This window comes from Macaca thibetana, chromosome 6 (assembly GCF_024542745.1).
Source record: "Macaca thibetana thibetana isolate TM-01 chromosome 6, ASM2454274v1, whole genome shotgun sequence".
Lineage (NCBI taxonomy): Eukaryota > Metazoa > Chordata > Mammalia > Primates > Cercopithecidae > Macaca > Macaca thibetana.
This window is the reverse complement of record NC_065583.1, coordinates 8564066-8576968: the sequence shown is the minus strand read 5'-3', so window position 1 is coordinate 8576968 and position 12903 is coordinate 8564066. Positions and strand designations below refer to the sequence as shown.

General features: G+C 48.1%; 1 protein-coding gene across 1 annotated transcript in view; it reads left to right on the top strand.

The window, feature by feature from the left end:
* The window catches only part of BNIP1 (BCL2 interacting protein 1), a 111659-nt gene extending 102316 nt beyond the window's left edge, over nt 1–9343 (top strand). The window contains exons 5-7 of the mRNA XM_050793283.1: nt 2833–2934; nt 4034–4152; nt 8685–9343. Coding sequence (XP_050649240.1) covers nt 2833–2934; nt 4034–4152; nt 8685–8881 — 418 coding nt within the window. The 3' untranslated portion in view covers nt 8882–9343. The remainder of the gene's footprint in view (nt 1–2832; nt 2935–4033; nt 4153–8684) is intronic.
* The last annotated feature ends 3560 nt before the right edge of the window (nt 9344–12903 follow it).

Sequence of the window (12903 nt, the reverse complement as noted above, 5' to 3'; positions counted from 1 at the left end):
GGGCAGTGATCCAGGGCTTGGCTGTTTCGCGATTACTTTATGTTATGATGGCTTTTGCTTTCCTGAGCCACCAAGCCTACTCAGATTATAAACACTGAGTACAGAGGAGCCCTTGTATTAAGTATAGTAAGTTATGCCAGACACGCTCAGCTTAGCATGGGTTTTAAAGCTGGGAATGGCCATCCATGATGTGGCATTACAGGCCAGAACAGAGAAAGCTGTCAATCTATACTTTGGGGCTGGGTGCAGTAGCTCACACCTATAATCCCAGCACTTTGGGGGCTGAGGCAGGAGGACTGCTTGAGCCCAGGAGTTTAAGACCATCCTGGGCAACAAAGCAAGACCCCATCTATTAAAAAAAAAATTAGCTGGGGGCATGGTGATGTGTGCCTATAGTCTCAACTACTTGGGAGGCCAAGGCAGGAGGGCAATGGGCTTGGGAGGTCAAGGCTACAGTGAGCCGTGATCATTCTGCTGCACTCTAGCCCTAGGAGACAGAACGAGACCCTGTCTCTTTTCTTTTTTTTTTTGAGACAGAGTCTTGCTCTGTCGCCCAGGTCGGAGTGCAGTGGCGCAGTTTCAGCTCACTGCAAGCTCCGCCTCCCGGGTTCACGCCATTCTCCTGCCTCAGCCTCGTGAGTACCTGGGACTACAGGGGATCACCACCACACCCGGCTATTTTGTTGTATTTTTAGTAGAGACGGGGTTTCACCGTGTTAGCCAGCATGGTCTTGATCTCCTGACCTTGTGATCCGCCCGCCTCGGCCTCCCAAAGTGCTGGGATTACAGGTGTGAGCCACCGTGCCCGGCTGACCCTGTCTCAAAAAAAAAAAAAAAAAAAAAAACAAGAAAAAAAAAAGAAAAAACTTTGGCAGTTGAAACAGTAGTTGTGCTTGCTTGGGTCATCATGCTTGTCACACCATACAGTGAGTATCTGTTTGCTTGTCTTTTTCCCAAATGAATGTGCGGTGGTAGAGGAGAGGTACAGACCCTTCCTTCATCTCTGGATCCCAGGGCCCTGCAGAACCCCCTTGCAAACCGTTTCAAATGTAATGGATTCTTTAAAGTGGCAGGTGTGAAACGGCGGAGGAGGTGCTCATTAAGACCTTCAGCATAGAGGTGCTATTAGAAAACCACCCTGTCAGTTCATGTACTCTGTGTTTTGAGTTTTGAGTATTTCCAAAGATTAGCACGATTGGTTTGAGCTGGCTACATAAGAGTTCTGAAGTATGAGTTTGATTCTTAGACTCAGTTAGCTTTTTCATAGTCTATCAACAATTGTCACATTTCTTTTTTTTTTTTTTGAGATGGAGTCTCACTGTCATTGCCCAGGTTGGAGTACAGTGGCACGATCTTGGCTCACTGCAACCTCTGCCTCCCAGGTTCAAGTGGTTCTCCTGCCTCAGCCTCCCGAGTAACTGGGATTATAGGCACTTGCCATCATGTCCAGCTAATTTTTGTATTTTTAGTAGAGACAGGGTTTTACCATGTTGGCCAGGCTGGTCTTGAACTCCTGACCTCAAGTGAGCCACCTGCCTTGGCCTCTCAAAGTGGGATTACAGGCGTCAGCCACTGCGCCCAGTCAACTGTCATATTTCTAACTCCAGGAAGCTGTTCACCAACTTTCCATTATCACCCACAAGTTAGCGCAAGTGACGAATGTAGATCAGCTGTGTCAGTCAGGGCTCTGCTAATCCATCATGTTTCTGTCGTTCATGATTGGTCTGTAGTACGGAAAGAACAACAAACCTTGAGGAAATATTTTGAAAGATTGGCTTCTTGTGTTTTTGTTTTGTTTTTTTTTTCTTGAGACAAGGTCTTACTCTGTCACCCAGGCTAGAGTATAGTGGTACCATCATGGCTCACTGCAACCTCCACTTCCCAGGTTCAGGTGATCTTCCCTCCTCTGCCTCCTGGGTAACTGGGACTACAGGCATGCACCACCACCATGCCTGGCTAATTTTTTGTATTTTTGGTAGAGATGGGATTTCTCCATGTTGCCCAGGCTGGTCTCGAACTCCTGGGCTCAAGCAATCCACCTACCTTGGCCTCCCAAAGTGCTGTGATTACAGGCTTGAACCACTGTGCCTGGCCACCATTTTTCATTTCCTACAAACTATATTAACTCAGCAGCTGAAGGGCCAGAAATGGTTGTTCAAGATACTGGAGATGAGTAAGTCATGGTTCTCAAGGGATGGCACCAACTAATGCACAGGCCATAGCAGTACAGCCTTAGAAGCAACAGGACAGAAGAAGAGCCTGTGTGCCCAGATGGGAAGTTTGGATGTCTCCCTGAGTCCAGCCATTGCGCAGATGGGAAGTTTGGATGTCTCCCTGAGTCCAGCCATTGCCCAGATGGGAAGTTTGGATGTCTCCCTGAGTCCAGCCATTGCGCAGATGGGAAGTTTGGATGTCTCCCTGAGTCCAGCCATTGCGCAGATGGGAAGTTTGGATGTCTCCCTGAGTCCAGCCATTGCGCAGATGGGAAGTTTGGATGTCTCCCTGAGTCCAGCCATTGTGGAGCTGTGCACAGAGGAGTGCCGTGTTCACAGCCCCTTGGGCTGACAGGGGTAGAGGGACAGCTACAGAACCTCCCCATGATGGTCTTCAGGGTCTGGTCAAGGGGTATCAGGACCTGAGCAAGAACAGTTGCTGGGGGACCAGGGGGAGGAAGTGGCAGGAGTTGGGATGGGCTCTGAAGGCCGTGCCTGGTGGCCTTCCCCCATGGTGGCCTTCCCCCTGGTGGCCTTTGTTGGTGGGAAGTGCTGTGAATTGAACTGACTTATGGCCTGGTGGAGTGGATACACTCACACATGAACCTTCCAATTCCAGCAATCAGACCTCATGGAGGAAAGCTAATCTCACCTGCAAAATTGCAATCGACAATCTAGAGAAAGCAGAACTTCTTCAGGGAGGAGATCTCTTAAGGCAAAGGTACCTATTCTTTTATTTTTCTGGGCTCTGATAATAATAGATAACAATTGGCAAGGTGTACAACCCACTGTAGGAAACCCCCTCTTGTTTTCAGCTTGGTGTTTAATTTGATTATATAAGTAATTTTTTTTAAGTTTGAAAGAAATGCATACTTTTTTGTAGTAAATTGGTAAAGTATGAATTACAAAATTAAAATATCAATTTTTTTTTTTTTTTTTTTTCCCTGAGACGAAGTCTCACTCTTATAGCCCAGGCTGGAGTGCAGTGGCGCCATCTTGGCTCACTGCAACCTCTGCCTCCCGGGTTCAAGCGATTCTCCTGCCTCAGCCTCCCGAGTAGCTGGGATTACAGTTGCGCGCGACTGCACCCAGCTAATTTTTTGTATTTTTAGTAGAGACGAGGTTTCACCATGTTGGCCCGGCTGGTCTTGAACTCCTGACCTCAGGTGATCCACCCACCTCAGCCTCCCAAAGTGCTAGGATTACAGGCGTGAGCCACCGTGCCCAGCCAAAAATATCGAATCTTATTACTCATGAACATTTTGGTATATTCCCGCCCTCATTTTTACTTCTTCTACATTTCTTACAAAGTCAAAATTGTACCAAACAAAAAATTCATATTCTGCTGTTTCAGCACAAGAGTTGCTCATTTAAAAAAAAACTTTTTAAGCCTAATTCTGACAGTACATAGTATGTAGATTGTATGTTAATACAATCCCCTATGTGTGTTTGCATTTCTAATGTTTCAGGAGTGTAAGTAATACACCAGGGTACGTCTTAGAACATAAGGCTTTATGTGCATTTTGGATGTCTCCTTTGGAGGGATTTCCAGGGATGAGATGATTGAGTCAAAGGAATGAACATTACCAAGGCTCCTAAATTGGCAAATTGCTTTACAGAAGGCAGCACTGGTTTATGTTCCTACTAGCAGTCCACAGGGGCATGGGTCTCAGCATACCCTTTCCAGCATTGAATGTGATCATTTAAAATATATATACTAATTGGATAGGTAAAACATGAGATCTCATTTGGATATGGGGCCTTCTTGCAGGGAGGCTTTTGTTGACATTCCTCCCCTTTCTCTTCCTCTGAACTTTTAGGAAAACCACCAAAGAGAGCCTGGCCCAGACATCCAGTACCATCACTGAGAGCCTCATGGGGATCAGTAGGATGATGGCCCAGCAGGTCCAGCAGAGCGAGGAGGCCATGCAGTCTCTAGGTAAAGCCGGGCCTGGAGCAGGAAGCTTCTCCCAGAGACACTGCTCTAGGGCCCTTGTCCCAGCATCTCCACTCTAGGCTCCTCCACCACAGCCCACACGAAGTTCACTGACTTGGGTGGCTTCTCCCTCATGAGATGACTTGACACCGTGGTCTTATCCAGAGTGGGATGTGCTGCTCGTATTTCTCTCTTTTTTTTTGAGATGGAGTTTCTCTCTTGTTGCCCAGGCTGGAGTTCAAGCGATTCTCCTGCCTCAGCCTCCCGAGTAGCTAGGATTACAGGCATGCGCCGCTACGCCCGGCTAATTCTGTATTTTTAGTAGAGACAGGGTTTCTCCATGTTGGTCAGGCTGGTCTCGAACTCCCAACCTCAGGTAATCTGCCCGCCTCAGCCTCCCAAAGTGCTGGGATTACAGGCATGAGATACTGCGCCCGGCCCATATTTCTATTTACTAGAAGACCCCACACCCCCATCAATGTTTCCTCAGGGGGAGCATTTGCAGGGGCCCATGTGAAAAGCAGAGGTCCCCAGCCCCTCTCCTAGAGAGGGTGTTGGCAGGGCTGGGTAAGGGGCCTGGGAGCCTGATTTTCAGTGAGGGCTCTGGGGACCCATATGGCCTGGCAAGTTTGGGAATCGTTGCTTCAAGAGATGTTTGGTGAATCGGCTGCTGGTAGGACTGCTAGGACCTCAGTTTACAATTATACTCCCCAGCGTTATTTTTCCTATGAGTTCCTTTTAAAAGATGTGAATCACAGGCTACAGGAGAGGCTGCTTGAGGCCATCTGGTTTCCTCCAATAGTTTTCCCAGAGTGTCTCCTCTGTGACGCAGAAGGACATCAGCCCTCTCCAGGGTCCTTCAGTATAAGACAACAGAAAAAGGGTGTTTACTCCTTGAAACACTTTTGGAAAATTGCACACATGGACAAAAGTAGAAAGCATGGTATCCTGAATCCCCTGAGCCCTGAGCCCATTACCCCAGCCAGTCTCATTTCAGTTCTACCCTCAGCCCGTCCCCCATCTGGATTATTTTGAAGGAAATCCCAGACATCGTCCATAAATATCTCAGTACAGCTCTCTAAAAGATAAGGGACTCTTTGGGGAAAAAGCAGAAACAACCCCGTAACTACAATACCATGATCACCCCTAGAAATTATAATTTTGAACCACTTTTTTTTTTCAGTGTGCCAAATAGGCAGAAGCAAAAGAAAAGCAAGCAGGTGACCCCAAGGTCACTCCTTGGGTTTGCAACTTACCTGAACATTTGGGCTCGGAACCAGCCAGGGGCTTCCTCTCAGTGTGTGCTTGGAGAGAGAGGGAGCAGGGAGACAACTTGGCCTCTGAGTCCAGGGCTTTTTTTTTTTTTTGAAACGGAGTCTCGCTCTGTCGCCCAGGCTGGAGTGCAGTGGCGCCATCTCAGCTCACTGCAAGCTCCGCCTCCTGGGTTCCCGCCATTCTCCTGCCTCAGCCTCCCGAGTAGCTGGGACTACGGGCGCCGCCACCAGGCCCGGCTAATTTTTTGTATTTTTAGTAGAGACGGGGTTTCACCGTGTTAGCCGGGACGGTCTCTATCTCCTGACCTCGTGATCCGCCCGCCTGGGCCTCCCAAAGTGCTGGGATTACAGGCGTGAGCCACTGCGCCCGGCCGAGTCCAGGGCTTTTATGCTGTGGTGTGGTGACAGGATACCCCCTGCTAAGAGTGGGAAGGAGACACAAATGCTGGTGGCTTCTGGGGTGTTGAGAGGGTCCCTGTGTTCTCGGGGCCCATTTCGTAGAAGCGATAGCTATTGAAGAAAAGAGAAGAATACAGTTCTTAACCCCTTCCTTATGCCTCACAAATTCAGCTTGATTTAAAAGCCTACTAGGACCATAATTTTGAAACAAAAAGCTTATTAGGAATATGGTATCTGGAATTTGCTGTACAATTGCAGGAGTTGGGAGTTGTGGGAGAGGGGGACAGGATTTCAGAGGTTGGTGGTCCTTAGTTATGGGTGGTGGACACATGACATTTCATGATATCATGCTGTCTGCTTTGTGATGGTTCGAAATTCTCCGTAATAATAAAGTTTAAAAAGAAAGGCCTATTAGGTTTTTACTTAGCAAGACCTCAGGGTTTTGAAATCGCAGCAGGCAGGCGTGGAGAAAGCGGGCAGAGGAGGACTCCTGTTCTGTGTTTGTTTTTCTCCTTTTATCTGTCATTTTGAAAACGCTGCTGTGTTTCCTCTGATAATTTATCTTATTCACTTGTTAGCTTTTAATTTTGTGAAAAGGTAACACATACAACATAGAGAAGGATAAAAACTCGAGCCCAGGACTGCCAGCAGAAACATAACAGGAGCCACATATGGAACTTTAAATTTTCTAGTAGGCACATTTTAAAAAGTAAAAAGAAACATAAGAAATTAATTTTAATAAAATAGTTTATTTAATCCATTATGTAAAATATTGTAATTTCAACATACAACTAATATTAAAAATTATTGAGATATTTTACATTCCTTTTTCTCTTTTTTGTTTTTTGAGAAGGAGTCTCGCTCTGTTGCCCAGGCTGGAGTGCAGTGGCGCCATCTCGGCTCACTGCAAGCTCCGCCTCCCAGGTTCACGCCATTCTCCTGCCTCAGCCTCCCGAGTAGCTGGGACTACAGGCACCCGCCACCACGCCCAGCTAATTTTTTGTATTTTTAGTAGAGACGGGGTTTCACCATGTTAGCCAGGATGGTCTTGATCTCCTGACCTCGTGATCTGCCTGCCTCAGTCTCCCAAAGTGCTGGGATTACAGGCATGAGCCACTGCACCCGGCCCTTTTTCTCATATTAAGTCTTTGAAACATCGTGTGGATTTTGGCAATGCACAGTGGCTCACACCTGTAATCACAGCACTTTGGGAGGCTGAGGCGGGTGGATCACCTGAGGTCAGGAGTTTGAGACCAGCCTGGCCAACATGGTGAAACCCCGTCTCTACTAAAAATACAGGAAGAAAATTAGCTGGGCGTGTGGTGCATGCCTGTAATCCCAGCTACTCGGGAGGCTGAGGCAGGAGAATCATTTGAACCCGGGAGGTGGAGGTTGTGATGAACCAAGATCATGCCACTACACTCCAGCCTGGATGACAGAGTGAGACTGCATCCCAAAAACAAACAAACAGGCCGGGCGCGGTGGCTCAAGCCTGTAATCCCAGCACTTTGGGAGGCCGAGGCGGGTGGATCACGAGGTCAGGAGATCGAGACTATCCTGGCTAACATGGTGAAACCCCGTCTCTACTAAAAATACAAAAAAAAACTAGCCGGGCGTGGTGGCGGGCGCCTGTAGTCTCAGCTACTTGGGAGGCTGAGGCGGGAGAATGGCGTGAACCCGGGAGGCGGAGCTTGCAGTGAGCCAAGATCACGCCACTGCACTCCAGCCTGGGCGACAGAGCGAGACTCCGTCTCAAAAAAAAAAAAAGAAAAAAACAAACAAAAAAACATTTTGTGGATTTGACACTCACTGACATCTCCATTTGGATTAGCCACGTTTTTCTATGCACAGCAGCCTTGCATGTCTAGGGGCTGCCATATTGGCCAGCACAGCTCTGGGCAGCACAAAAGGGACAGAGAAAAGATCACTGTCTGTTCTGACCTCCAGCTGACCCCTACCTGCCAGCCCTCTGGTCCCCTTCCCAGAGGCAACCAGTGTTACCAGTGTCTTTTTAAAAAAATATCTTGTGATCCTCCAAGCTTTTGTAACTTAAGCAAATGAAATACTATTTTATCTCCCTGTTTCTTACCTAAATGGAAACATTTCACAGGTGTTCCTTTACACTTTCCCTTTTCACTCAACGTATTCTATTCAGTGGCTGTTCTGATGATGCCTCACTCTGTTTTGTGAGAGAATCTCGCCAGGTACACCTTCTACCCTCAGCGTCATGCCCAGATACCCATATTCAGAAATACATCTGACTCTGGGCACAATGATCCCTTAAGGGATATTGGCCTCTTCTTAGGTGTCACCTTCTTAAAGCTACAGCCAGTGTCCCTGGACTGAGGGACTGGTATGTGTGAGGGCTTAAGGCAGAGCCTGGCATACCCTTGCCCTTTTGAGATCCTGCAAAGAGCCAGTCTGGCCAGCAGATGTCCTAGAGGCCACACCTCACAGGTGGAAGGTTCTGGTGCGTTCAGCTGCTGCCCCAACACAGACCTCACAGTGCCCGCCCAAGATCCTCGGGTTGGTTTTATGGCTGGTGGTTCCCCTGAACAGCGTCCATCTGCTTCAGAGAGCTGAGGAGGTGGCTGGGGGAGCAAGCTTCTTCTGCCCTTCTCCCTGGTGACATTCACGTTCGAGGACTCCCAAACAAACCGCCTCACTCGCTCGAGCTGATGGGACCTGGGGAGGAGCCTTTCCTTGTCCGCTCCTTGGCTAGTCTCCACATGCTTTGATTCCAGCTCAGAGGAACTCGCTTGAGAATGCTGGTTTTTGTCAGCGTCCCAGCCAGCAGGGTGAGGTCTTTGGATCTTGAGCTGCAGTCTCTCTGAGTTAGGCCTCCTTCCTCTCTTGTTTCAGTCACTTCTTCACGAACGATCCTGGATGCAAATGAAGAATTTAAGTCCATGTCAGGGACCATCCAGCTGGGCCGGAAGCTTATCACAAAATACAATCGCCGGGAGCTGACGGACAAGCTTCTCATCTTCCTTGCGCTGGCTCTGTTTCTTGCTACGGTCCTCTATATCGTGAAAAAGCGGCTCTTTCCGTTTTTGTGAGATCCCAAAGGTGCCAGTTCTGGCCCTTTCAGCTCCTGTTTCAGGATCCTGGTTCCTGAGCTCTAGGCTGCCAAGCTGAGCCACACACCCCTCCATTTGTGCCACTTGCCTGCAGGTTGGATGGAACATAGTGCCCCACTTTTCTGCAAGTGGCTGGCTTGTAAAGGGTGAACAGAACCATGGGAGGGAGGCCTGTCATTGGGATGCCGCCCTGGGGACATAGGAACTGCCTCCTTCCCTCATCGTGCACTATGGGAGGCTGCGGCCACTCTGTGGGGCACTTAAAGTCCAGCCTCCAGGACCCGATGCCTCTCCTGTGTCCCTCTCCCACCGTGCCCTTAAATGCCAGATCTGGTGGAGTGAAGAGAGAAGAGGTAGGAAGAAAGGTGATGAAAACTCCTGGTCATTCCTTGAATAAACTTGATTTTATTTAATAGAATAAAATGTATTGGATTTTGTAAGGTAGCCCTCTGAGAATGTGTGTTCCTCTTTCCTCTTTCCTTTTCTTTTTTTTTTTTTTTTTGAGATGGAGACTTACTCTGTTGCCCAGGCAGGAGTGCAATGGTGCAATCCTGGGTCACTGCAGTCTCTGCCTCCTGGGTTCAAGAGATTCTCTTGCCTCAGCCCCCCAAGTAGCTGGGATTACAGGCATGCACCACCACACCCTGCTAATTTTTGTATTTTTATAGTAGAGATAGGGTTTCTCCATGTTGGCCAGGCTGATCTCAAACACCTGACCTCAGGTGATCCACCCGTCTTGGCCTCCCAAAGTGCTGGGATTACAGGTGTGAGCCACCAAGCCCGGCCCTCTTTTCTTGATGTCTGGATTTCTAGGACATGAACTTAGATTATTTATTCATTCATTCAACAAAGAATTATCATTATTATTTTCTTTCTGTCGCCACCCAACAACAAGGAACTATTAAATAGCTGCCACACACAGGGTGTTACAGACACTGCTGAACATTACAAATACATTGGTAAACCAGACGTGGTTCCTCCCTCAAGGAGGAACAGAAGGAGGCACAGAAATAAAATCTTCCAGACTATCAGGAAGGAGGGTCCAACAGCCCCTGTTCAACCAGGTGTGGTGAGTGATACCTCTAATCCCAGCATTTTGGGAGGCTGAGGCAGGATGATCACTTGAGCCTAGGAGTTCAAGACCAGCTGGGCAACATAGCAAGACCCTGTCTGTATTAAAACAACAACAACAACAACAACAAAAAACAGAAACAGAACAGAAAACAGCCCTTGTTGGAAGTGGCTCATACCAACATCTGAAAAGGTTGAGAGATGCCTTTCTCTACCACAGCAGCCTGGCCAGGCCTGGGGGTGTGCAGTGATTCGGGCTGGCACATGCCTTTCTCTCTGATGTCCAGAGCTAAGTATAACCAAGGAGGGAGAAGCTAGTGAGAAGCTGAGACTGTGAGCCCAAGTTCTGTCCAGGCCAGAGGGAGAGGGCCCAGGCTAGGCCAGCCCTAGAGGTGCTGTGTCTTTTGTGCTACAGGCCTGGCTGACCTCAAGCTTGAAATCCCAGCCTCCCCCACTATTTATAGCCCCAGAGGACTTGGGAGGGGCAGTGTGGAGGCTGAAGGGAAAGTGGAAATAACATGGACTTTGACCCTTGGCTCAAACACTTGGTTTTGAGATTTGGCTCCACTGCTAATGGACCGCAGGACCATTGGCAAGTTACCATATGTTGCTAAACCTCAGTTTTCCCATCTGTAAAATGGAGGAGATAGTCCATATGGGTCCTCATAGAGTCAACTTGAGAATGCAAAGAGAATATAAAGCAGCAAGTGTAGCTAGCTGTCTTCAGACCAGGCCTGCCATGGCGTTTCCAAATGCTGCCACCCCCAGGGCCCTGGGCACTGAGATTTTCTGCAGCTGACAGCAGAGGTGCTTCAGGAAAAGCTGGGCCAGGCATCAGCATTCTGTTAGAGGTGTTTGAGCAGAGGATGTCAAGAGTTATGGCCTCAGTTATAAAGTGGCAGATCATCATGGCACCAAGTTACAAAAACCTAGCTGCACATCTCAGACTAGCTTCATGAGTGGATTCTAAATACACACACACACACACACACACACACACACGCAAGCACAGATATTTTGTAGGCTGTATATCATCCTTAAACAATTCCTGGCCCCAAAAGACATTCACTGCAGATTGTGCACACATGTGTCTTATTTATAGTCAAATTAAAGCTGAGAATAAAGCACAGATGGGAAATTCCCACTCAGATTCCAGCTGTAAGTGCAGCAGATGGATGTTATCAAGTTAGGATTTTCTTGTCTTAACATTTTTCCTTACTGCTTCCCACTAATTGTCAACATCCTCCTCACAATATGGAATTGCGTGGGCTCTATATGGCCTAAAAATGTATTTGACACTGTATTCCTCTTTTACTTGCCTCCTTCTGAAAATAGAGTCAAATGTGACCCATTTTGAAATGTCATTGATAACAACATCTTGCAACCTCCATCAGCCACCAGGGTTAATCCTTCCCCAAAGCAGAGCGCGGCCCTCTCCGTGCTCAACCATGAGAGGGCAGTGTCCACATTTGCTCTACCGTCTTGCAGTGAGTGTGGTAATCTTCATCCATCCATTTGAAATGTTCTTATGGATATATATGCACTGCATGTATATGTATATATGTACTGCATATGTATATGCAGTATATATATGTAGGTATCAGATTTTTTTTTTTTTTGAGACGGAGTCTCAGTCTGTCACCCAGGCTGGAGTTCTGTGGCACTATCTCAGCTCACTGCAACCTCCGCCTCCTGGGTCCAAGCAGTTCTCTGCCTCAGCCTCCCGAGTAGCTGGGATTACAGGAACCAACCACCACGCCTGGCTAATTTTTTTTTTTGTATTTTTAGTAGACACTGGGTTTTACCATTTTGGCCAGGCTGGTCTTGAACTCCTGACCTCGTGATCCGCCTGTCTTGGCCTCCCAAAGTGCTGGGATTACAGGCGTGAGCCACCGCGCCTGGTCAGATTTTTTAAAACATAAATGTATGAAACTTACCTGTATTTTGTTTTTGGAATATGTTTCCTAAGTGGCCTTAATTTTCACTGTTAAACAGTAATGCAAGCTCAGATGCTCCATTTTTTTTTTTTTTTTTTTTTTTTTTTTTTGAGTCAGGGTCTCGCTCTTTTGCCCAGGCTGGAGTGCAGTGGTGCGATAATGGCTCACTGCAACCTCTGTCTTCCAGGCTCAAGAGATCCTCCCACCTCAGCCAGCTTCCTGAGTAGCTGGGACTACAGGTGTGCACCACCACACCTGGCTAAGTTTTATTTTTTGTAGAGATGAAGTCTCACTTTGTTGCCCAGGCTGGTTTCAAACTCCTGGGCTCAAGCAATCCTTCTGCCTCAGCCTCCTAAAGTACTGGGATTACAGGCGTGAGCCACTGTGCCCAGCTCAGCTGTGACGTTTTGATGAGCTGACAGTCAAGGAGTTAAAGGTATGGAGCAGCCATCAAGAGATCTTTCATTCAAAAAGTATTTACTTAGCACCTACTATGTACCAGGCACTTGTGTTAGAGCTACACAGTGAACAAAACAAAGATTGTCTGTCATCATGGAGCTTCTGGTGTATGGGGGATGGTGGGCAGATGATAACAATACCAGAAATAAGCGGTTTGGAAGAGTGGAGCTGATTGATGGCGATCTGGATGGAGAGATGGGGGCAGGTTTGCAGTGTTAAGCAGAGTGGTCAAGGTTGGTCTCACTGGGGTAGGGTTTGAGCAAAGACTCGAGGCAGGGGAGGTGAGTCCTGGGGACAGTTGAGAGCAGAGGGTTCCTCACAGAGGGAGCAGCTAGAGCAAAGGCTGGGCAGGGCCACACTGGCACATCTGAGAAAGTCAAGCAAGGCTGCGTGGCAAGAGCTGAGTGTAGGGGCTCAGTGACCTCAGGATGACCTCCAACCTGGAGGCCATCTCCCGCCCCTACCCACCCTTTTCTTACCTCTCACAGTTGTTGGCCCTGTTGGGCATCGGTTCCTCCAGAAAGCTCCCCAGCT